The sequence below is a fragment of the Aspergillus clavatus genome, genomic scaffold (assembly GCF_000002715.2).
Source record: "Aspergillus clavatus NRRL 1 1099423829805 genomic scaffold, whole genome shotgun sequence".
Taxonomy (NCBI): domain Eukaryota; kingdom Fungi; phylum Ascomycota; class Eurotiomycetes; order Eurotiales; family Aspergillaceae; genus Aspergillus; species Aspergillus clavatus.
The window spans coordinates 868,152-888,976 of NW_001517094.1; the positions used below are offsets into that span (position 1 = coordinate 868,152).

General features: G+C 53.6%; 7 protein-coding genes across 7 annotated transcripts, besides 18 other annotated features; 3 read left to right on the forward strand and 4 right to left on the reverse strand.

Moving 5' to 3' along the window:
• Positions 1-64: 64 nt before the first annotated feature.
• On the reverse strand, positions 65-2,867 carry ACLA_020940 (uncharacterized protein; the record flags this gene model as incomplete). Its single annotated transcript, XM_001268811.1, has 2 exons — positions 65-2,173; positions 2,286-2,867. 2 exons carry the CDS (start codon positions 2,865-2,867, stop codon positions 65-67), a joined length of 2,691 nt encoding a protein of 896 aa, XP_001268812.1.
• Positions 2,207-2,236: a microsatellite.
• A 455-nt stretch (positions 2,868-3,322) lies between the features above and the next one.
• Positions 3,323-3,348: a microsatellite.
• Positions 3,323-3,349: a microsatellite.
• A 39-nt stretch (positions 3,350-3,388) lies between these two features.
• Positions 3,389-3,413: a microsatellite.
• Positions 3,414-3,503: 90 nt separating this feature from the next.
• Positions 3,504-3,524: a microsatellite.
• Positions 3,504-3,529: a microsatellite.
• Positions 3,526-3,566: a microsatellite.
• Positions 3,526-3,567: a microsatellite.
• A 135-nt stretch (positions 3,568-3,702) lies between these two features.
• Positions 3,703-3,726: a microsatellite.
• Positions 3,727-5,845: 2,119 nt separating this feature from the next.
• Positions 5,846-5,865: a microsatellite.
• Positions 5,866-6,586: 721 nt separating this feature from the next.
• ACLA_020950 (alpha/beta hydrolase fold protein) lies at positions 6,587-7,648 on the forward strand (the record flags this gene model as incomplete). Its single annotated transcript, XM_001268812.1, has 1 exon — positions 6,587-7,648. One exon carries the CDS (start codon positions 6,587-6,589, stop codon positions 7,646-7,648), a length of 1,062 nt encoding a protein of 353 aa, XP_001268813.1.
• A 93-nt stretch (positions 7,649-7,741) lies between these two features.
• Positions 7,742-7,773: a microsatellite.
• Positions 7,742-7,819: a microsatellite.
• Positions 7,768-7,810: a microsatellite.
• A 569-nt stretch (positions 7,820-8,388) lies between the features above and the next one.
• ACLA_020960 (aminotransferase-like domain-containing protein) lies at positions 8,389-9,891 on the forward strand (the record flags this gene model as incomplete). Its single annotated transcript, XM_001268813.1, has 3 exons — positions 8,389-8,859; positions 8,969-9,354; positions 9,429-9,891. 3 exons carry the CDS (start codon positions 8,389-8,391, stop codon positions 9,889-9,891), a joined length of 1,320 nt encoding a protein of 439 aa, XP_001268814.1.
• Positions 8,898-8,922: a microsatellite.
• Positions 9,892-10,332: 441 nt separating the features above from the next.
• Positions 10,333-10,356: a microsatellite.
• Positions 10,357-11,190: 834 nt separating this feature from the next.
• Positions 11,191-11,225: a microsatellite.
• Positions 11,191-11,226: a microsatellite.
• Positions 11,227-12,208: 982 nt separating this feature from the next.
• Positions 12,209-15,040, forward strand: exgO (exo-beta-1,3-glucanase Exg0; the record flags this gene model as incomplete). The annotated part of the gene is made up of 2 exons (XM_001268814.1): positions 12,209-12,434; positions 12,486-15,040. 2 exons carry the CDS (start codon positions 12,209-12,211, stop codon positions 15,038-15,040), a joined length of 2,781 nt encoding a protein of 926 aa, XP_001268815.1.
• A 293-nt stretch (positions 15,041-15,333) lies between these two features.
• ACLA_020980 (cation diffusion facilitator family transporter) lies at positions 15,334-16,834 on the reverse strand (the record flags this gene model as incomplete). Its single annotated transcript, XM_001268815.1, has 2 exons — positions 15,334-15,575; positions 15,673-16,834. The coding sequence occupies 2 exons, from the start codon at positions 16,832-16,834 to the stop codon at positions 15,334-15,336; spliced, it is 1,404 nt and encodes a 467-aa protein (XP_001268816.1).
• Positions 16,835-17,198: 364 nt separating this feature from the next.
• On the reverse strand, positions 17,199-18,029 carry ACLA_020990 (lytic polysaccharide monooxygenase; the record flags this gene model as incomplete). The annotated part of the gene is made up of 1 exon (XM_001268816.1): positions 17,199-18,029. The coding sequence occupies one exon, from the start codon at positions 18,027-18,029 to the stop codon at positions 17,199-17,201; it is 831 nt and encodes a 276-aa protein (XP_001268817.1).
• Positions 17,424-17,453: a microsatellite.
• A 1,201-nt stretch (positions 18,030-19,230) lies between the features above and the next one.
• On the reverse strand, positions 19,231-20,776 carry ACLA_021000 (VHS and GAT domain-containing protein; the record flags this gene model as incomplete). Its single annotated transcript, XM_001268817.1, has 4 exons — positions 19,231-19,992; positions 20,059-20,439; positions 20,514-20,543; positions 20,621-20,776. 4 exons carry the CDS (start codon positions 20,774-20,776, stop codon positions 19,231-19,233), a joined length of 1,329 nt encoding a protein of 442 aa, XP_001268818.1.
• Between the last annotated feature and the right edge of the window lie 49 nt (positions 20,777-20,825).

Sequence of the window (20,825 nt, forward strand, 5' to 3'; positions counted from 1 at the left end):
TAAAAAAATGAATTACAGGGAGGAACTCTCCCAGACTCTGTACACACGAAGACTATCCGAGGTATCACTTCTTCGCCTTCTGATTCGGCACCTGCTTCAAGATATCATCGAAGCTCATGTTAGGGTTAAATCGACTGATCGGTCTGGCAGGAGGATCCACTGGCGCAACTCCTGCTGGTAACGGGAGCGCTTCCAGACCCGGGTAGATGGAATGACGATGCTCAGCACGTGCTCGGGCAGCAGGTGAGCTCGTGCGAGGAATCACAGGCGGTGGGGTGAGCCCGCCAGGTCCCATGAGCGACATCGGTTGCTGCAACTGTTGCTCAGTCGACGAGCCCCCAGATGATGGCTGGCCGGGGTACGGGGATGAAAGCGAGGACTCATCGTCGTACGGGTCATCGATGGTTGGGGGGCCCAGGATATCGTCCTTCTCCGCCCACTGCTCGGCGACCTGCCAGCAGTGACTGCGTCGGTAGATGCCCTCGACGCCGTTGACCACGACATCGGACGGTAAGCTGACGACGCCGGCTCCACCAGCGACACCGAACCAGCTGCGCGCGGTCTTGCCATCGTTATGAATCCAAGGGGCACCGCCACGAGGGGCGATGCAGAGGAGGTACTCCACACCCTCGGTATACTTGACATCTTGAACATCCACGACGAGCAGGGGAAGGGCCTGGATGACGCAGTAGAGGAAGATCCACTGACCACACCGGTGATCGATCAGGTCTTCGAGGTTCTTGCCATGCGCACTGCGCCGCTCGAATTGCATGAAGGCTTCAATGAACGGAGTGGGTCGCATGCTCTCCCGGGTATATGATCCCATCAGCACGGCGTTGATGTCGGCGTCTTTCAGCTTCTTGGCCCGGCGCTTGGCATCCTTCTTGGGATCCGCGGGCTTCAGCTGTAGCGCCTCCAACGACGGGAACTGCGGCACATCGAAGGGGATGGGTGGCTGGACCGGCGGTGTGGCGCGGTCGTACTCGCTTAGGACCTGGCGCAGCGCCCGGGTCATGGTCTCATGCGGGTCGGCTGACACTTCGCCGTCCGCGGCCATGTCGACGGTGCGGGTGGTGAGAGCCGTTCGATCGACCAGCATATCGTAGAGATTGGCAAAGTCGTCGTACAGATCTTTCAGGACCTGACGATTGAGTCCACTCTCCTCGAAGTGATTCTTCTTCGACCGCGCCTTGGGGGGCCAGGAGCCGTACTTGGTGCGATAGTACTGCATGGTAAACCGCCGGAACTCCATGAAGGCGACCTTCCACAGTTTGAACTTCACCACCTTACTCTCGGCGGAGGTGGTGGAATTGGCAACGCCGGAGAAGACCGAGGGAAATTCGAATTCGTTCAGTTTACTATGCAGGATGCGGAGTCGGGTATCAAGATCGATGAAGCCGCGTTCCATCCGTTTCTGAGTGACGGGGCTGATGAGGGTGTATTTGGGACTCCGGAGTTGCTTCAACTCGTCCAGCTTGCCGACTCCGTGGACAAAGCCTTCGAGATACAGGGGGAAGAACCGCAGGCGCTCTCCCAGGATGATGGCCTCGATGGTCTTCTCCCGACTCTTGCGGACATCCGCCAGGTGCAGTTCATCGCAATAGTTGCTGAAACTGCTGGTTGCCGTCTCGCCGAAGTTGGTGCCGTCAAAGTTGCTGAATTCGAATCGAGATAGCAAGCTGGCAACGTCCATGAAGATGGAGAAAAGGGTGGGAGATCGGGGGGTGGCCACCAACGACTGACCGAGCAAGAAGGCGAAAAGGTTGCGGAACAGGACGAGAGTCTCGGTATCCTCCGACGACGTTCGATTCTCGGAGCTAGAGACGTCGCTATTCAGGGGAATCGGTAGGTAGAGATGCAGTTCTTGCTCGTCCTCCAGCCCCTCATCCTCCACAAAAGCCATCCGCCTACTGCCAGTGCTCTCATTATCGTGGTCGGCGTATTGATCCTGTGGGGTCAAGGGTGGCGACGCCGGCCCTGTCGTCGGACTGCCCAGCGATATGGAACGGGTCTGTGAGTCGAGTTTGTTGGCATCGGTACCGCGAGCGAGGAAGGTGAGGGATGGCGATTCCGCGAAGATGGTGGAGTGGACTTTGAAGGAGGGCGACCGCCCGGTGTTTTGTGGGAAGAGATAGACAAAGGTGTCGCCACTTTCATTCCACAGTTCGGGGATCTATGATTGTCGGTGATGGATTAGCCAATTTCGTTCTTTTTTTTTTTCTCCTTTTTTTTTTTTGGTTCAGAACGATGCAAAGGATTAAGAAACCGACCTGTTCCCCTCGCACCAACGGCCCGATATCATAGAGAATCTTCTGGTCTAAGCCAGCGATCCAGGCACTGGGCATCTGCGTAGTTTGCGTACTGGTACTTTGCGGACGATTATCGATTGAACTGGCTCGTGCTCGACCGGGAATCCAACTGCGACGTTTCGAGGGCGTGCCTGGGCGCGAATCTGGTGCAGTGCCGGGGACGAATAATCCGCCGGAACTGGAGGGTCTGCTTCCTGACCGGCCTCTGCTCTGTGGGCGACCATCCGGGGCGCTATTGGCACTGGTCGCAAGATCCTGGTTCACGGCCAGCAGGGACGGAGGCGGGGGTAACGGTTCATCCAGGTCAAGATGATCGATGGGTGCTGAGGATCGGATGCTCCGAGCGTCGGAATATTCGGACATGGGGTTTGACACTAAACGCGCGGGGCGGGAGCTGCTTCCCGGACGCTGTTGGGCATCTTGCGGGTATTGGTCAGGAGATTGCTTCGGTATGCTCGGGGACACTGGAGATGACGGCGTCGGAGGGCTCTCTTTGTGGGATCCCAAAGAGAAGAGCGAGGATATCCGCCTCGCCGATCTCACTGGAGCTGACAACATCGTAGGCAGTAGGAAGTTGTCTCTGTCCTCTTTGTCGTAGCGGAGGGTAAGAACAGCGGGGGAAGTCGAACTAGACTAGAGAGAAACGAGGCGATGAGATGGGAGGAGGTAAAAATGAATCCGTTGATGACTATTTGCCGATCATTTGAGGAAGAGAGGTGATACAAAAGAAGAAAAGGGAAAAGATCAATGATCTAGACAGAAAGGAAGAAACGAAGAATGAGAGAGAGAGAGAGAGAGGTGAATCGAGGAAAAGAGAAGATTGGGATTAGGCAAGTGGAAGTATGGGGAGTGAAGGAATCCCCAGCGATTCTTCTTGTGACAGGAGTAGGGGGGGAATGGATCGGCAGGAAGAGGATCAGAAGAGGAGTGAGTGGATCCAAGAGAGTTTTCTTTCTTGGACTGGAGAGACTACGTAGTAGTTCATCCGAATTGATCAGAGGGGATGTTAACTGGAAGAAGAAGAAGAAGAAGAAGAAGAAACCAAGACAGAGAGGATGCTGATCCTGAGGATGAAGTTGGAAAGAGAGAGAGAGAGAGAGAGAGGATGTGGATGAGGAAGAAAAGAAGAGGATGACCAACAACAGTAGGAATAGTAATAATACCAATAATAATAGGAACAAACGATGAGATCTGATTTATTTATTTATTTATTTATTTATTATTATTATTATTATTATTATTATTATTATTACTTATTTCAAAACTAGAGATTCTTTTCTGTTGATACTTTCTTCCTGTGTCTCCATCCCAAGTGGAGCGTTCGTCTTGGACTGGACCTTGGACAGCTGGGACGAGAGGGCTGTGTCTGAAAACAGAGTTCGACCTGATCAATAAGAATAAGAAGAAGAAGAAGAAGCGATCATTCCCTCCGTCGCCATTAATATGCTCCGTATTCGAGTAATGAGAAAATCCCTTCCCTCCCCGAGTCCCGCCAATGATGAAGCTGTTCCAACGCCATATGACTGATAATGTTGGTGCCTGAGGATTCAGAGGAGGTACTTGACTTTACTCCATAGTGCAGTCATTATCCATAAGCAAGACAGGCGGCGCATAGACTATCGAGTTAGTTAGTTAGTCTCCGGTGTGCTCCGTGGAATCTGCCTGATGATGGAATCATGGAAGCGAGCAAAGAAGAATCAAGTAGTGGGACATTTTTTTTTTTTTTTCGGTTGGAATTCCAACGCGTGGTGGAAGTGAATAATGACGTGGGATGTGTCTTAGTTAAGAGCTGGGGGTACAGAGGGTAGTAGACTAGACTAGTATGTCCTTGGACTAGGAGAACTAGGAGAACTAGAAGCTCAACAAGACGACAACTTCATCATGAGGCTCAGACAGGGGCCGTTGACACTAGAAGTCGTCGAAGTTCGTCGAAGGCAATAATATTCATTTTAATATCGCTGGGAGTAGGCTAAGAATAGAAACCGGAGCATTTTACTACACTCTAGTACTCTACTACACTCTACAGAGTAACTAGTAGTAGTTAGTCTATGTACAGGTACTCCGTACTCTATTAGCAATTGATGTATCTGATCCCCTGCGAGTTCTTTCCTGCATAATATTGATCCGCGGATGTATTCGATTCTGGCCAGGTCCATGCTTCGGACATACCTCTTCTCCAGCGATCATGGTCCTCTCCATACTCTACTCTCTAGACTTTGACGAAGAATCCCAATGCTCAGCTGAGCCTACAAAAATGCTGGCTTTCCGGAACCGGCGCCTGGTCATCCTGGTAATAGTATGGTAACAGGGTAAGGTACTCCCGTCCGTATACTCGGTATATATCCCCTGGATTCGGTCGTTCCCGTTCCAGTTCCAGTGCCAGTGCTAGTTCCTGTGCCTTGGTACGGTCCTATCCTGGTATGTATTTATTTACTTATCGAACTATCTATTTCTACATGACCATTTTGATTTTAGTAGGTGAGCAGTGCCGCCCTGAGATCATGTAGTTGACCTGGGTCAGGGTGAGTACCTTTGGTATGTAGGCTGAGTCAAGTACGCATACAGGGGGGACTATTATGCAATACTTACCTACTTAGGCATAATCAGTAAGTAGCCAAGGCACCATTCATTTCTTTATGCTAGAAGTAGTAACGGGCCAATGAGACCCGTCTCAGTGGGCCGACTGCGGCGCTAAGACATTATCAAATTCACAAGTGAGTGTCCACGAAGCCTGCGGCAGTTTGTGCTATCGCGTTCTAAGACTTGAGAATCATCAGATGTGCTTCTAGAACGACCAATACATATCAGTCTGCGTATTTTCTGCCAATAGCCGGCATAGGAGGGTCGTCGGAGCTGAGGCAGATAGCAGCCCATCCAACCCCGGGTCTCGGAGTTGTACGCCTCGATCTCATCCGTCGTGTGATACTGCTCTTGGGCGAGGAGAGCGCAGTAATCTCCGCTCTGGACGGTATAGCCATAGCATAGACCTTCTGCATGGCCGATTGCACGAGTTGATGATCGCCTGTGGTTCTCACCATTCAAACCCATACCATGAGCCCCATCGTGGCCATGATTTCATGAATCCCTGCGCCTTCTACGCCCCCTCTCCGAAGGCCGCGACCGATCCTACGGGGGCTGAATATCGCATGGGAATTGTTCCATGGGGAACCAGACACCAATCAAAATGCGCAATTTCCGCAGCCTCGGTCGGTTCTTTGGGTCATTGGCTGATTCCTCTGTGCTGGAAACCATCAATATGCGGCCGAGTAATCTCATGCATTTTCATGAGTGTCGCCACGTCCCCATCACGCCGTTATGGGATGTGCTCCCGCGGTCGGTTCGTGTGCTGTCTATTCGGGATGGTCTTGACAAGGCTAGGTATCTGGCTTTGCTCACTGACACTCCCTTCCCGAATCTATATCCTATAGGTACCATGGAAGGTTCTCCAATGCGTGGAAGGGCAAACCAAGTCTTGATTGAAATTTAATTACAAGACATTAGATTCCGGGCCGTCTCTTACTCATGCAATTTTAGATTATATATATATATATATATAGCACCAGTGCACCACCATCCTCGGGAACGGCCCGCTCGCTCCTAAGAACCCACCAGGCGCTCAGGCTGGATGTACTGATTTCCACCCAACCAGCTTATAATCTATCTAATATTAGCTTCCATGGAACAGGTAACACCCAGCAAGCATGGGCAGAACCATGCTCTATCTTGAGATGGCCCTTAGTGCCGTAAGTAGCCCAGAGTTATCACCTCCGCAATTCAGGAAGGCTATACTACGTACTAACGCTCTGTCTCTAAGGGGTTAAGTCTATTACTATTAGCTATTAGACTCCTTTGTTTTTATTAGATTATAGTCTAATTTAGAGCTCTAGTTAGCACTGTTATATTATACTAGAAGACACTAAGTACTACTCTGTAGATTATACATAGTAGGTATCTATTTAACCTTACAGTAGTACTCTATTCTATACTTCTAATAGCTAGTTCCTATATGCATCCTCAGCTTTTATGACTATCCCTGTTCGCGAGACTGAATCGAGACCGGTGGGAGAAGGGCCTGGTGCGGTGGGCCTAGGGTTCATAAAATAAAGAACTCGACAAGCTCAACAGAACGATAAGTAGTGCTGATGCTATGACCAACACATACTAGTCACCCTCGCTGTATCCCAACAGATTCATCCACCCATGACAGCCCTCGCCCGACTGACCCTGCTCCGCCAACACCTCGATTCTTCCTTTCACCACCACCACTGCCCAGCACAATGATCGAGAATCCAGACAAGGACGAAATAGCGATGGAGATCCCCATCCCTCCTCTCCCCAAAGAGCGACGATCCCTCCCCCACCGCCTAAACTGTTTCCTCCAACTCTGGCTGCTCAAATCCCTCGCCACCCTCTACTTCCTCTGCCTCCGCCTTGTCAAACCCCCTCAACCGGGCACCCAACCAACCCTCACCAAGCGCTACGCCTGCCGTCCAACCCTGGAAACCCGCGTCTTCTACCCGCGCTCCTACCACTCCGCCCAGCGCCAACTCCTCCCACTCTACCTGAACATCCACGGCGGCGGCTTCGTGCTGGGCGACGCCACCATCGACGACCCCTTCTGCAGCGCCTGGGCCAACCGCACCGGAATGCTAGTCGTCAGCCTCAACTACCGCAAGGCGCCGCTCCATCCCTTCCCAACAGCCACCTGGGACGTTGCCGAGGTAGCCAAGAGCGTGCTCGCCGATGACTCCCTCCCCATTGACCACTCGCGCATCGCCATCGGCGGGTTCAGCGCCGGCGGCAACCTCGCGCTGTCTGCCTCGCAGTTACCCGGTCTGAAAGGCCGGATCAACGCGGCGGTGATCTACTACCCCATCGTGGATTTCAGCCACCCACCCAACGAAAAGCTGGATTCGAGACCGTACCAAGGGGGTCCGGCGGATACGCTGGAAAAGACCTCCTGGTGGCTGGACTGGGGGTATGTGAGTGTCGGGCAGAATCGGAGGGATCCACTGCTCAGTCCGGTGTATGCGGGGAGGGATGAGCTGCCGCCGTGGATCTATATGATTGGGGCGCAGTGGGATATGCTCCGGTTGGAGACGCAGCAGATGATCCATGGGTTGGCCGGGTTGGAGGAGAGAGTCGGGGTGGAGCAGGAGGAGGACTTTGAGGTGGGCAGGTATAAGTGGACGTTGGCGAGGGGGTGTCCGCATGGGTTTACCCATGCGTCGCCAGGACGGAAGAAGGGGGGGAATAGTCGGAGGAAGAGGGAGGAGGTTGCGCAGAGGATTTATGAGGAGGCGCATACGTGGTTGAAGAAGTCTCAGGTTCTTTCTTAGGGATCGGACCTATCTAGGTTGCTCTTATTGGGTTTGTTGGGTTGATTGAATGGAGTCGGTCAATGTGTTTTCAAGGAGGGAGATCAGGAAGGCATATATAGTATGGATATATAGTATGGATATATATATATAGAATATGTAGATAGATGAATATATAGATAGAATATAAATTAGAATGTGGCCAATAAGAGGCAATAAAATGCATACCATCACTGAGATGATAAGTCCACACCGCTCTTGTATCATCCAATTGTCATTCATCTGCTGCCTCCACTAATTTTCTACCTGATGGGACTGAACACTACAAAGGACCCTGTAGTCATGAGAAGTCTGTCGCAGAGACCTGGGGACGACCGAGGACCAACATGAAAATAATGGAAAAATATCTAAATTACTTCATGCTTAGAATCATCATTATTAGTTCTAGGCGGCAAATATACTTCTACATAGTCATCTACCATGTATTCAATCCCAAAATACTTCAGAAGAGTCCCACTGGGCTGCGTGAGCCGTGACGTGTACCGACAAACTGTGGTCCTCCATTGGTCCCGAGTCTTACAGGCTTACAGGCTTATAATCCACTGTTACTTTCGCCCACTGCGCCTTTACTTTTTGACTACTCCCTAGTCCCTACCTACCCGACTTGCATTTTACATACAGTCGACACTAACAGACAACCTAGTACCTACCTAGGACATACTACGGTAGTAGTAGCCCAGACTCAAACTACTCCGTACCCTATGGACTCGGTCATTGATCTCTCCCGCGGTTGGCCCAACCCTGCCCTCCTACCCACCACCGCTTTGGCCAATGCCTCAGCCACCGTGCTGTCCACGCCATCCATCTGGACGCCCGCGCTGCTCTACGGTCCCGATCCGGGCTATGAGCCCCTGCGCCAGGCTGTGGCCCAGTGGCTGACCTCCTTCTACCACCCGCGCCATCCCATCACCTCCAACCGCATCTGCATCACCGGCGGCGCCAGCCAGAATCTCGCCTGTATCTTCCAGGTCTTCACTGACCCCAGCTACACCCGCAATGTCTGGATGGTCGCGCCGACCTACCAGCTGGCCTCACGCATGGTCGATGACGCCGGCTTCGCGGGTCGGATGAGGGTCATCCCGCAGGATGCCACGGGGCTCGATCTGGCCTTCCTCCGTCGTGAGCTGGAAGTCGCTGAGGAGAAGGCCAATGCGGAACATCGATCTGAACCGGTACGGTAGAATGCTCGGAGCCTTGCGATCCTTTGCGATTCTTTTTTTTTTTTTTTTTTTCTTCTCTGCCATGACCAACTAATGCGTAGATATGATCGGGGTGGAAAAGAAACTCAAACCCCCCAGACCGTGGGGGAAGATCTACAAACATGTCATCTATGCCATCCCGACCTTCTCCAATCCCTCAACCCTGACCATGTCCCAGTCCGACCGGGAGAGTCTAGTGCAGCTGGCGCGCGACTTCGACGCTCTAATCGTGACGGATGACGTCTACGATTTTCTGCAGTGGTCAGCGGATCCCAACGCACCCCTGTCCACGCCGCACAAGGCGCCCGAGCCGCGCCTGGTGGACGTGGATGCCTACCTCGACGGCGGGCCCAAGGATGAATGGGGGAATGTCGTCAGCAACGGGAGCTTCAGCAAGCTGATCGGACCGGGGATGCGGACGGGATGGGCGGAGGGGACGGCGAAGTTTGCCTACGGTCTTTCTCAAACGTATGTCCCCTCGTCCTCGGCGTTCGTTTCACAATGGGAATGGGAATGCGATGTGAGCTAACATGGCACGGCAGAGGTTCGTCGCGATCTGGAGGAGCTCCATCCCAGATGGCATCCACGATCGTCGCGCAGCTGCTCGAGACCGGCGCCTTCCAGACCCATCTGGCGCAGGTGCTGCTGCCCGCATATGCCCGACGCTACCATCGTCTCATGTCCGCCGTGCGCGAACACCTTGTCCCTGTGGGCGCCGCACCCCGCGAGTCGTCCAGGGTCGCCGGCGGCTACTTTATCTGGGTGCGGCTGCCTGCCCCGCTACGTGCAAGGGATCTCGCGCGCACCGCGCTGGAGAAGCACCAGGTGAACGTGGCGCCGGGCGAGATCTTCCAGGTCCCCGGGGACTCTGAGCACGGCGCGAATGACTTTTGCGACCACCTGCGCCTGTGTTTTGCATGGGTGGAGGAGGAACAGCTCGCGGAGGGAGTGTGTCGGCTCGGACGCGCGATCCGCGAGGCTCTCGAGTCCTCGGGGAAATTGTAGACCTGGCGACAAATGGATTGAGTTTGATATACAGTGTAAATAGATGGGGACCGTGGTTGAGCTGCGGATCGGCCCGGAGGTTGGACATAGAAAGCATAGATATAGATACTAGACTTTTGTAAATACATCCATTCGATTAGATCTGTCTTCTAGAGGATTGTTACGAGACTCATGTCATCACGGACATCTTTGATTTTCAATATCAATAAATGAATCAGATTGGAACAAGTCTGTGTGCTCGTCCGTGTCCAGTGAGTCCTGGCTAAACTGGAGGAAGCGTGGACGACCCAAACAGTCATTTCTTTTTCTGGATGAATCAGGCCTTTGGTAAACTTGGTTCATCGAAGACCAGGTCTCTCCTGGATTCTTTGTGTTGGCGAGGAAGAAGCTGAGGGGAGTCGGGCCGATGTGATTGATATCTTCACTCTAGATAACTGTGTATTTTTTTTTTTTTTTTTTTTTTTTAGAGTACAGAGTGCAGGCGGAGGACTTCTAATATTTCTTTGGCTTGCGGGAGGAGTAGATCGACATTTGGAAATGGCTGATTTTCCACCGGGGTTAATCAGTTGGGGAGAAGTTGGAATTCAAATAGAGATTACGACTGTACGGACTACGGAGGCTAAGTAGATAGTTAAGTGACCTGCAGGTGTTACCCCTTGGATAACACAGTGGGATGCCTGTGCGCTTAAACAGGACATGAAGATGTGATTGATACTACTCCATAGTGCAGTGCAGTCAGACTCCTTGATGAAAGTGCCACCACCCGTCATGAATAAACACAGTATGATCCATATTCCATCCGCTCTATGCGAAACCTTCAAGATTCCTTCACATTACTGCCCAGTGGCCGGAAGACCATGGCCTGTTTGGTCCCGCGTCAAGAATGTCCCATGGCTCCAACCATTCGGAGCAACGGGACGAAAGAGCTCTTACTCCTGAGTCCTGACTATCTACCAGGGGTAGACCTCCTAGTGTCTATCTAACGGAGTGATGACTCTTCCAGTGGAGCCCCGAAGATCTGCGCGTTGAGACCACCCGCACGCGCTCGGCTGGCGTCAACAAGAATGTGCGACGACACGCCCTGAGATCCCAGATACTTGTCCCTGGCAGTCCCGGCGAATCATCGAGCCGATCGGGGGAGGGAGGTAAGATTTCAGATACCAGCCGAGACCCAGCGACAAGACGAACAGGGCCTCCCGTTCGCTTCGATTGGAATGGAATGCCCATGCGCTGTGCCAGGTTGGGGAGTGACAGCCTGGGCTGGAAGGAATCCGAGATTCGTGTGAGGCATGTGCTGAGTTTTTTTTTTTTTTTTTTTTTTTTTTTTTTTTTTTTCCCTCCTGTTGTCGCGTAGATCATCGGGATCAGGTATATAGCTTCAGGGCATGGGTTGTTCTCTGTCTTTTGCTTTCGAAGACGGTAGCAATCTCTTTTCCCATGATGCTTCAGGCGGAAATCAGGAGGCCTTTCTCACCGATCTGCTCTGCTTCTTGACTCACTCATTCAAGGTTCGTATCTCTTCCAGGTCCATGCTTGCCCGATGGGCTGAGTGGCGGGCTAGATAGTCAAGGCTTGTTGTTCCTTGAATTTCTTCAGGCTCATCTTCATCTCGATTAACCGCTCGGCCGTCATTCAATAGAATCCATCTTCCATCCGGGTGAAGAGCGAAGCTGATCTGCTGCTGTGATTGTTTCATCACCCTGTTTCCGTGTTTCACGCACCCCCCGGAGACTCGCGTTCCGTGCCTGTGATTGGCTGTCCAGGGCGATTGTCGGCCCAACACGCACTGCTGATTGGCTGTCATTGTGTTCCCGGACTATAAGAGCGTAATTTCGATACAGAACGGCAGCTGCTGCTAGAAAGGAATACTGTGATTGGGCGATCACGGGTATTGTACGGTATTGACCGTACTGTGACGGCTGCTCTGCCTGCTGCTTCAGGTATCAACACGGTGCAGCCTGAGGAATCCATCTGGATCCCTTCACTTTTGTCACTTTTCCCTTCACGCTGATTTCTCTCTCTGATTCTCTTTCTTCCTGTCCTTCTTCCTATCCTTCTTTCCATCAAGTGGCGGTGTGGTTGTGTTCTGTCTCTCCCTCTCCCTCTCTGCTTCATTCCTTTCTCTCATTCTTCCTTGCAGTCTCGTTCTTTCCCTTGTTCCCCACTCCCTTCATTCAGAACCCCCAAGGACAAAGAACCTGGCTAGGGAGAAGAGAGGATCTTCAGTGCGGGCTGCTGAAGTTCATTGTCTGTCTCTCTGCTTCTTGCATTGATCATTGCTGGCTCAGTGATCACTCCTCCATCAGTCATCTTGAAGATGGCTTCCCACACTTCCATCATGCTTCTGTTGGCGCACATTCTACTGTTCCTGGGTGTTGTCAATGCAGTCCCGACCCCTCAGTCTCTCTATGTCCGAGCTCCCGCCGCAAGGGACGCGGCGGGCACCTACTGGGTAGCCAATATCAAACGCCAGGGCGCTGTGCCGTTCGGCAAGAACCCCGACTATCAGGTATTCCGCAATGTGAAGGACTTTGGCGCCAAAGGTATGTCATGTGTGTTTCAGATCCACTGGGCCTTCTGCTAATCATGCTCAGGTGACGGCGTCACCGATGATACCGTCGCTATCAATCAGGCAATCGCCTCTGGTGACCGCTGCGGGAAAGGATGTGATTCCTCGACCACCACGCCCGCCTTGGTCTACTTCCCGCCTGGTACCTATGTCGTCTCCAAGCCCATCCTCCAGTACTACTATACCCAGATCGTTGGTGATGCCGTCAACCTGCCCGTCATCAAAGCCGCACCGGGCTTCCAAGGCATGGCCGTCATCGACTCCGACCCCTACGAAAACGATGGCTCCAACTGGTTCACCAACCAGAACAACTTCTTCCGCTCGATCCGCAACTTGGTCATTGATCTGACCGCCATGCCCCAGGGAGCCGGTGCCGGTATCCATTGGCAGGTGGGTCAGGCGACCAGCTTGCAGAACATTCGCTTCGAGATGGTCCAGGGCGGCGGTGAGGCCAACCGGCAGCAGGGCATCTTCATGGACAACGGCTCCGGTGGCTTCATGTCGGATCTGACATTCAACGGTGGTAACTATGGCATGTTCCTGGGCAACCAGCAATTCACCACCCGTAACTTGGTCTTCAACAACTGCAACACCGCCATCTACATGAACTGGAACTGGGCCTGGACCTTGAAATCCGTCTCCATCAACAACTGCAAGGTCGGCCTCAACATGTCCAACGTGCCCCAGAACCAGACCGTGGGCTCCGTTCTGCTCCTCGACAGTAAGCTCGTCAATACTCCCACCGGTGTGATCACTGCTTTCTCCCAAGACAGTATCCCCGTTGGTGGCGGTGTGTTGGTGCTCGACAATGTCGATTTCACGGGCTCCACGGCGGCCGTCGCCGACGTGAATGGAAAGACCATCCTGCCGGGTGGCTCGGTGGTTGCGAGCTGGATTCAGGGCAACGCTTATTCCCCGTCCAAGACTCTGAACAAGCGTGCCACTCAGCCCAAGGAGCATGTCGTGGTCGAGACGATCGTTGAAACCGTTGTCGCTTGCGCTGCAGAATACCCGGAGCCCACCGAGACGTCTCCAGCTGAGGCATGGTCGACCAACATACACCCGCCGATCGCGGATCCTGCCCAGTCGACTCAGGCCGCTGGCGAAACTGGCCCATTCAAGTCCATCCCCACGGTGGTCCCGACAGGCTCTGGATCGCTGACTGAGAAACCATCTGTTCCGGCTGGCACCATTGTCACAGGAAGCTCTCTGCCGGGAGAGTCCAACGGCACTCCCGATCCTGCCAGGCCCACGAGCTCGAAAGCGATCGAACCCTCCCATCATGGACCCCAGTCCTCGGCCACCATCGCTTCCGGAGGAGCCAGTCACGGTGCCCGCCAGTGCGTGAGCCAGGCCGTCACGAAGACCCGTCTCCAGACCGTTATGCCGCAGGCACCCAAACCTGCCGCCCTCCTGGCCGGGGACAAGGTCTTCGAGCGATCTAAGCCTCTGTACACCGACTACCCCGCGTCATCGTTTATCAGTGTCAAATCCGCCGGCGCCAAGGGTGACGGCCAGACCGATGATACCGTGGCCATCCAAAAGGTGCTGAACAGCGCGACCGAAGACCAGATCGTCTACTTCGACCATGGTGCGTACATCATCACCGACACCATCAAGGTTCCCAAGAACATCAAGATCACCGGTGAAATCTGGCCCTTGATCATGGCACATGGAGAGAAGTTTGCCGACGAGCACAACCCCATTCCGCTTCTTCAGATTGGTGAAGTGGGAGACAAGGGCTCCGTGGAGATCACTGACCTGGTCATCCAGACCAAGGGTCCTGCGCCGGGTGCGATCCTCATGGAGTGGAACGTGGCCGGAGTCACCCAAGGAGCCGCGGGGTCTTGGGACGTGCATTTCCGCATTGGCGGTTCCGCTGGCACGGAACTGCAGAGCGACAAGTGCAGCAAGACTCCCGAATCGACCACAAAGCCGAACCCGGAGTGCATTGCTTCGTTCATGTTGCTGCACATCACCGAGCAGGCCAGCGCGTACATTGAGAATAACTGGTTTTGGACGGCGGACCACGAGCTGGATCTGCCAGACCACAACCAGATCAACGTCTACAACGGTCGTGGGGTGCTGGTGGAGAGCACCGGGCCCGTCTGGATGTACGGCACGTCCTCGGAGCATCACCAGCTGTACAACTACCAGGTCACTAATGCGCAGAACGTCTTCATGGCTCTGATCCAGACCGAGACGCCGTACTACCAGTCCAACCCGGACGCGCTGACTCCGTTCACGCCCCAAGCCTCGTGGCACGACCCGACTTTCGCGCAGTGCACGACCGCCGGCTGCCGCAAGGCGTGGGGCTTGCGCGTCATGAACACGTCGGACATGTTCGTGTACGGCGCGGGTCTGTACAGCTTCTTCGAGAACTACGAGCAGTCGTGTCTGGCCACGGAGTCCTGCCAGGAGAACATGGTGGAGGTGGACTGCTCGGACATCCATCTGTACGGGCTGAGCACCAAGGCCAGCACCAACATGATCACATCCTCCGACGGTGCAGGTCTGGTGCCTCAGGATGAGAACAGGAGCAATTTCTGCTCAACCATCGCTCTTTTTGAACAGTCGTGATTTGCGATCTTTTTGTGGATACTGATTGGCTCTCTTCGTAATCGATCTTGGTAGCTAGAGACCCGATAAATACAATTTTTACAGCCACGACTACGACTTATCTTTCCAATTCCGTCCAGTGCCCAGTAAATGGTCATGATTTATTATCGAGAGTACTATACTTCAAATTTATCAAGTAGCGTACCGTGAAGTAAAGTAAAAAAAAGGAAACTTCCCCCCCTCCCCCCTCCCCAAAACAAATCCATATCCACACACACCATCAGTCCACACCAAACTCAAGCAACCTTACAAACTTACAGCTCCTTCTTCAGCGAATGCTCCGGCTTGTGGGTGGTCTCGTAGTCGACATGGACGTACGCGCGCTCGACATCCGGCAGCGACTCGAGCTTCATCTGCAACTCCTCGGCGACGTCGTGGGTGGCGCGCAGGGAGTCCTCGGGATCCATGACGATGTCGACCTCGACGAGGAGGCGGGGGCCGGAGGTATAGGCGCGGACGGTGTCGATGGCGGTGATGAGGGGGGAGTGAGTCATTGCTTTTTTTTTTTAAACCACCAACATTAGCCTTTGAAGGGAAAAAAAAAAGAGGAGATGAGATGAGATGAAGGAGGGGGGGGAAGAAGGAGGACGTACAGATATACGTGATGAGCTGCTGCATTTTGGTATCGGCGGTCACGCCGATCAGGAGCAGGAACTCGTGGTAGGCGGTATGCAGCCAGAGGCCGCTGATGAGGACGGAGAGAATGACGGCGCCCATGGGATCGATCCACCAGCGCAGCTTGCTGCCGCCGACGGAGGTGAGGATACCGAAGCCGTTGATGAGGAGGTCGTTGCGGTGGTCTTCCCAGAGGATGCGGATCTGGGAGACCTGGTTGCGGAGGGCGAAGCAGTAGAGGAAGAGGGCGAGTTTGGTGCAGAAGGCGACGACCACGGCGATGACGGAGGGAAGGTGGAAGGAGCCGGTGGCCTGGTCGGAGCCGGCGGCGAGGTCGCGGATGGAGAAGGCGATGAGGATGAAGGAGACGGCGGTCATGAGGAAGCAGAAGCAGATGTTGCCGGCGGTTTCGATGCGGGCCTTGCCGGCGGGGAAGCGGCGCGGGTCGACGCGGTTGACGGCCTTGTTGCAGAGGAGCAGGGTGAGGTTGGAGCACGGGTCGAAGATCGAGTCCGCCATCGTGGTGAAGAGCGAGAGCGAGCCGCTGGAGATGGCGCCGTACAGCTGCAGCACCGAGAGCATGATGTTGGCCGCGAAGGAGCCGTACACCGCGATGCGGTACCGCAGCTGGTTGTTGGCGTTCAGCTCGCGCGCATCCCGCACGTGTTCCTCCACCGGTTTGAGCATGCGCTCGATGTTCTCGTTCTGCGTGCGGTAGAAGCGCTGCAGCTGCCGCGAGGCCAGCGTGCGGGAGATCGGGTTGCGGGTGCTGCGGCGCCCATTGTCGCTGGCGTTGGCGGCGGGGGTCGTGGTGCTGGTGATGTTGCGTTTGCGCGACGTGTTGGCCTGCGGTTGGATCTGCCGGATCTCCTCGGCCGTCTTCAGCTTCGAAGCCAGCTGGAAGGGATCGTTCTCCTGCGTGTATCGGGGCGGCGGCTGGTCCTCTTCATCGCTGCTTGTGTGCCCGCGGTGCTGCGAGGTGTGTGATGGCTGTTGATCGAGGGGGTCGAGGGCGGTGCTTGTCGCTTCATTGTAGGACAAGCCGGAGGTGGAGCGGTCCCGAGAAACGTGGGTGTGCGTGTGCGGGTTCAAGGGGGAGGGATAATTGGAGATACTGTGGCGAAAGTGACTGTCCTCCATCTTGTGAATTGATCGTGGATGATGGAGGATGGTATTGAATGATGGGAAAAAAAAAATAAACAAGACGGGGGGTGGTGGAAGGAGGGGGGAAAAGGTTTTTTTTTTTTTTTTGATTCAGGTGAGACAAAAGATGAGGTACTCCGGGTTCCCCCAAGAGGAAATCGGGCGGGCTTGGCGGTGGCGGAGCTTTTCCACTATCTTATCTGATAATCTGAAGCCCAGCAAATCAGAATACTCGGCATTGTAGGCACCCATGATAATAGGTTTCTGTTCTATTTCTCGCAGTTATACACGACGCAGACAATTGTGCTCTCTATCACTAATTACACACATCCCCACATCAATGATTCCACAACAAATCCATCTATCCCAGGTACTTCATCAGGCCCTGCAGCAGGGAAGCAATGTAGGTCAGCTTCTCTTCAGCGCTGCCATCGGTGGGGAAGGAAGTAGAGGGGGCAGTAGCGCTGGGGGCGGCAGCGGTGGAAGTCTGCTTGACGCTGGTGACCATGGTGGTGGCCTGGGTAGGCGCAGCGGTAGGAGCAGCAGTCACAGCAGCGCTGCTGCTGGTCGCAGGGGCCGAAGGGGTGGAGCCGGAGCCGGAGCCGGAGCCGGAGCCGCTGACAGTGAAGTCAATGCAGGACTCGTAGGTCTGATCGATCGACTCGGCGAACCAGTACCACTGAAGGACACAGGCGCCGGCCTCGGAACACTTGCCGCCCAGGTTGTCGGGAATGGTGACGCTGAAGTTGGTCTCATCAGCCGAGACACCGGTGGCAGTCGAGGCGTAGTTGGTCCAGGACTTGAGAGTCTCGCCGATGACGGTGTTGGTAGTGGTATCGACGACAGAGACGTTGGCCACACCGGTGTGGGGGGCGCGGATGTCGACGGTAAAGTCGACCTTCTGGCCGGCAGTGTACGAGTTCACATTGTCCTTGTTGTCGTCGAACTTGTAACCCTTGCAGAGCCAGATGTTGCATGCCTCGGCGTTGTAGTCGCTCTGGCTTTTAGCAACTTGGAGTTCGCCCTGGATGTTGCCGTAGTTGTCCGACTGCTGGTTGATCTCCACCTGGTTACCGCAGGCGGCTTTCATGGCCGGACCGGGCATACGGGCCTTAGGAGAGGTAACGAATCCGTGACCGTGGACCATGGAGACCAGGCCAGCAAGGGCCATGAGGGTTCCGGTTTGCTTCATTGTGGTTGTGGGGGTGTTTTCTTTTGAGGTAGAAATTCAAAAATGAAAATAGAAGATAATGGATTGAAGAGAATGAATCAGGTATACCAGTATACCAAAGGATCAACGAGAGACGGTAGAGAATGAATGAATGGTCACAGACCTAGAACGTTCAAGAAAGAGTGTGAATAAAGCAAGACTGCGTGCTGAGAGAGTGAGGAGAACCAAAAGAACCAGGAGATTCCATTGAGTCTATATACCGAAGCCCTCTGCTCAACGGCCGAACTCGACCAACTCCAAACGACCCCTGGTGATGTCCATCGTGAGACACACTTCGATACTCGAATAGGGGTCTGAGGCACTGGATACCTAATAGTACAGCCGAGGAGAAACATAGGGAATCGGAACCCAGCCGAAGACTGACCCAGTAATTAGATAGCTAACAGGTAACAAGAAATTGGGATGGACCGAAGCGCCGGAGTGGTTTCAAGTTGATGGGCGTGAAACAGGAGAGATGGGGATAGGCGGGTGGATTCGTGCTAAGGAGCAGTTGGGGATGCTTGGCGCTCTGGGAGTTTCATCTTCATTAAGCGAAAGGGCAAATTTCGTATCGTGCGACTTCTAGACTTGTAGTTGATGGAGACTATCGTTCTTAGTCTGCAGCTGGGTCAGTTAGATGGTCCTGGTGTAATATCCGTGGATGGCTCACGACTTGGAGCTTGAAAAACCTCAACATAGTTATCATAAACAGTTCATAACCATAAGAGTTGACTCCAATCTTCCCATGTGTGGAGCACGACATCCAATGGTCAAAAAGGCGCCAAAGTCCAGAGTATCCACTGCAAGATGAAGGTTGTGTGTTCAATTCCTGAATCCTGAATCCAGAATCCTCCAAAATGGATCACTCGCAAGTCGCAGCTTATATCACATGGAAAGGAGCAGAAAGACCAGAACACGAGCAGTCAAAAGAAAAGAAAAGCAAGCTACAATCAATCAAAACACAGGGGGAATATTCCAATGTTCATGAATCGCAAAAGTGGTATCGCATCATTCATAGTATCCATCACAGGAAGTTGCTGAAGGAAGAAGACAACATGATGTGAGAATGACTAGTCAGTCAGATACTTAGATATAAAGTTCTTTTCTCCAACACTTGAAACAAGTCAATCAACAAGGCTTCGGCCGCCAAATGGTCAAAATATGATGTAGATCAGCCGCCATCTCAAGGTGCTTGCTGTGCAGGGCGCTGGTATAATCCTGCAGGCCGATGATTCTCTGTAGCACTCAAAGTGTTGTTGGTCGAACTGTAATCATCCGCGAATGGATTCTGTACCTGAAAATCTTCAGATCGGTACTCATAACGACCCGGAGCCGTGTTATTACTGGTAAAAGAGCCTGGAATCGGGGGAGGAGCCATTGCAGTGTTGGGCGGCTGTGACTGCGGCTGCAGCGGCTCCGACGAAGACACTACAGGCGAAGGACTTTGCACATGGCGCCGTGGCACTGGCGGCGCAGGGACTGGACGCACAGCGCCGGATGTGGTGAAGGCGGTGGCCCCACTTGAAGACTCAGGTGACTGACTGCCTGAAGGGCTTGCAGCTTTCCGCGCAGTCAGAAACGCATGCTGGTACTTGGACATGGCTACCGACAGCTCGTCGTTCGTCTCGATCAACGTCAGAAGCGTGTCTTCGTCGGGCGCAGGATCCGTCGCATGTATATAGTTCTGAATAGCCCGCGATGCCGTCTGACATCTGTTACAAAACTCCTGGATGAGCTCATTCCCTTTGAATTCTGCCGGAGGAGTCGACTGGACGATTTGGAGGAGGAGCTTAGCCGAGGTTTTGGCTTCCGTCACGCGAGCAGCCAGTTCATCTGGTGGCGGTAATGACGGTCCTGGCCGGGGCAAGGTTGGTGGCCGTGGCTGCTGTTGCTGTCCCGGTTGTTGTTGTTGCGATTGCCGCGACAGTGACGATCTCCAGGTGCTCTAAGCGACGCAGTACGATCAGCATATAAGTTACCATCACCAGCTCATCGTCGTAGACAATCATACCCCGCTATTTGTCCTCCTCAGTTTACTCTTCTCCTTTTTCCACATCTGCGACAGCTGCGCAAGATCTAGGTCGTCAGGTCTTTGCGACTCCAACGTATCGAGCGTCTCCCGGAGGAAGTGCTGCACGCCCATGTCGCGGCCATCCCGCAGGAGATCCTTCACCGTAGCCACAAACTTGGCATCGATATTGCGCGTGAACGTATGGCCCGGATTATCAATCAGGATGCGCATCAGCATGATGGCATTATATTGGATACGGCCTGGTGTCGATGCAGGATCGGACAGGTACTTGCGAATTCGGTGGGCGGCCTCGCTGGCGGCATTGGGGCTGGACTCTGCGCTTTCGACGACGGCAGGCAGGTGGACGAACTCGCTTCCTTGCTAAGGCCGTTCCATTAGCAATGAAAATAGGATGGTGATGATGCCAGGAGATGGTCGGTCGCTTGTGGACGTACGCTACTCTCTTCCGTCTCGCAGAAGGCTTTCTGTAATCACCGTCACCGCATTAGTGTTTACTGCCCTATGAGACCGGTCAAACATGACCCCAATGAATCACACATACCACGCCTTGTAGAATAATTGCTTCCGGTGAGTCACTGGTGTATTCCGAAGCATTGTTGAGAGAGGGGCCTGTGGCTTGTGAGCATTCGGGGTAAACAACATCGGCCGAGGGAAACTCACCCGAGCGCTTATGAAGAGTGCTGAGTATGCGCTTCATTTTGATCAAACAGGAACAATTAAACAAAAAACGCTATAAAGATGGGTAT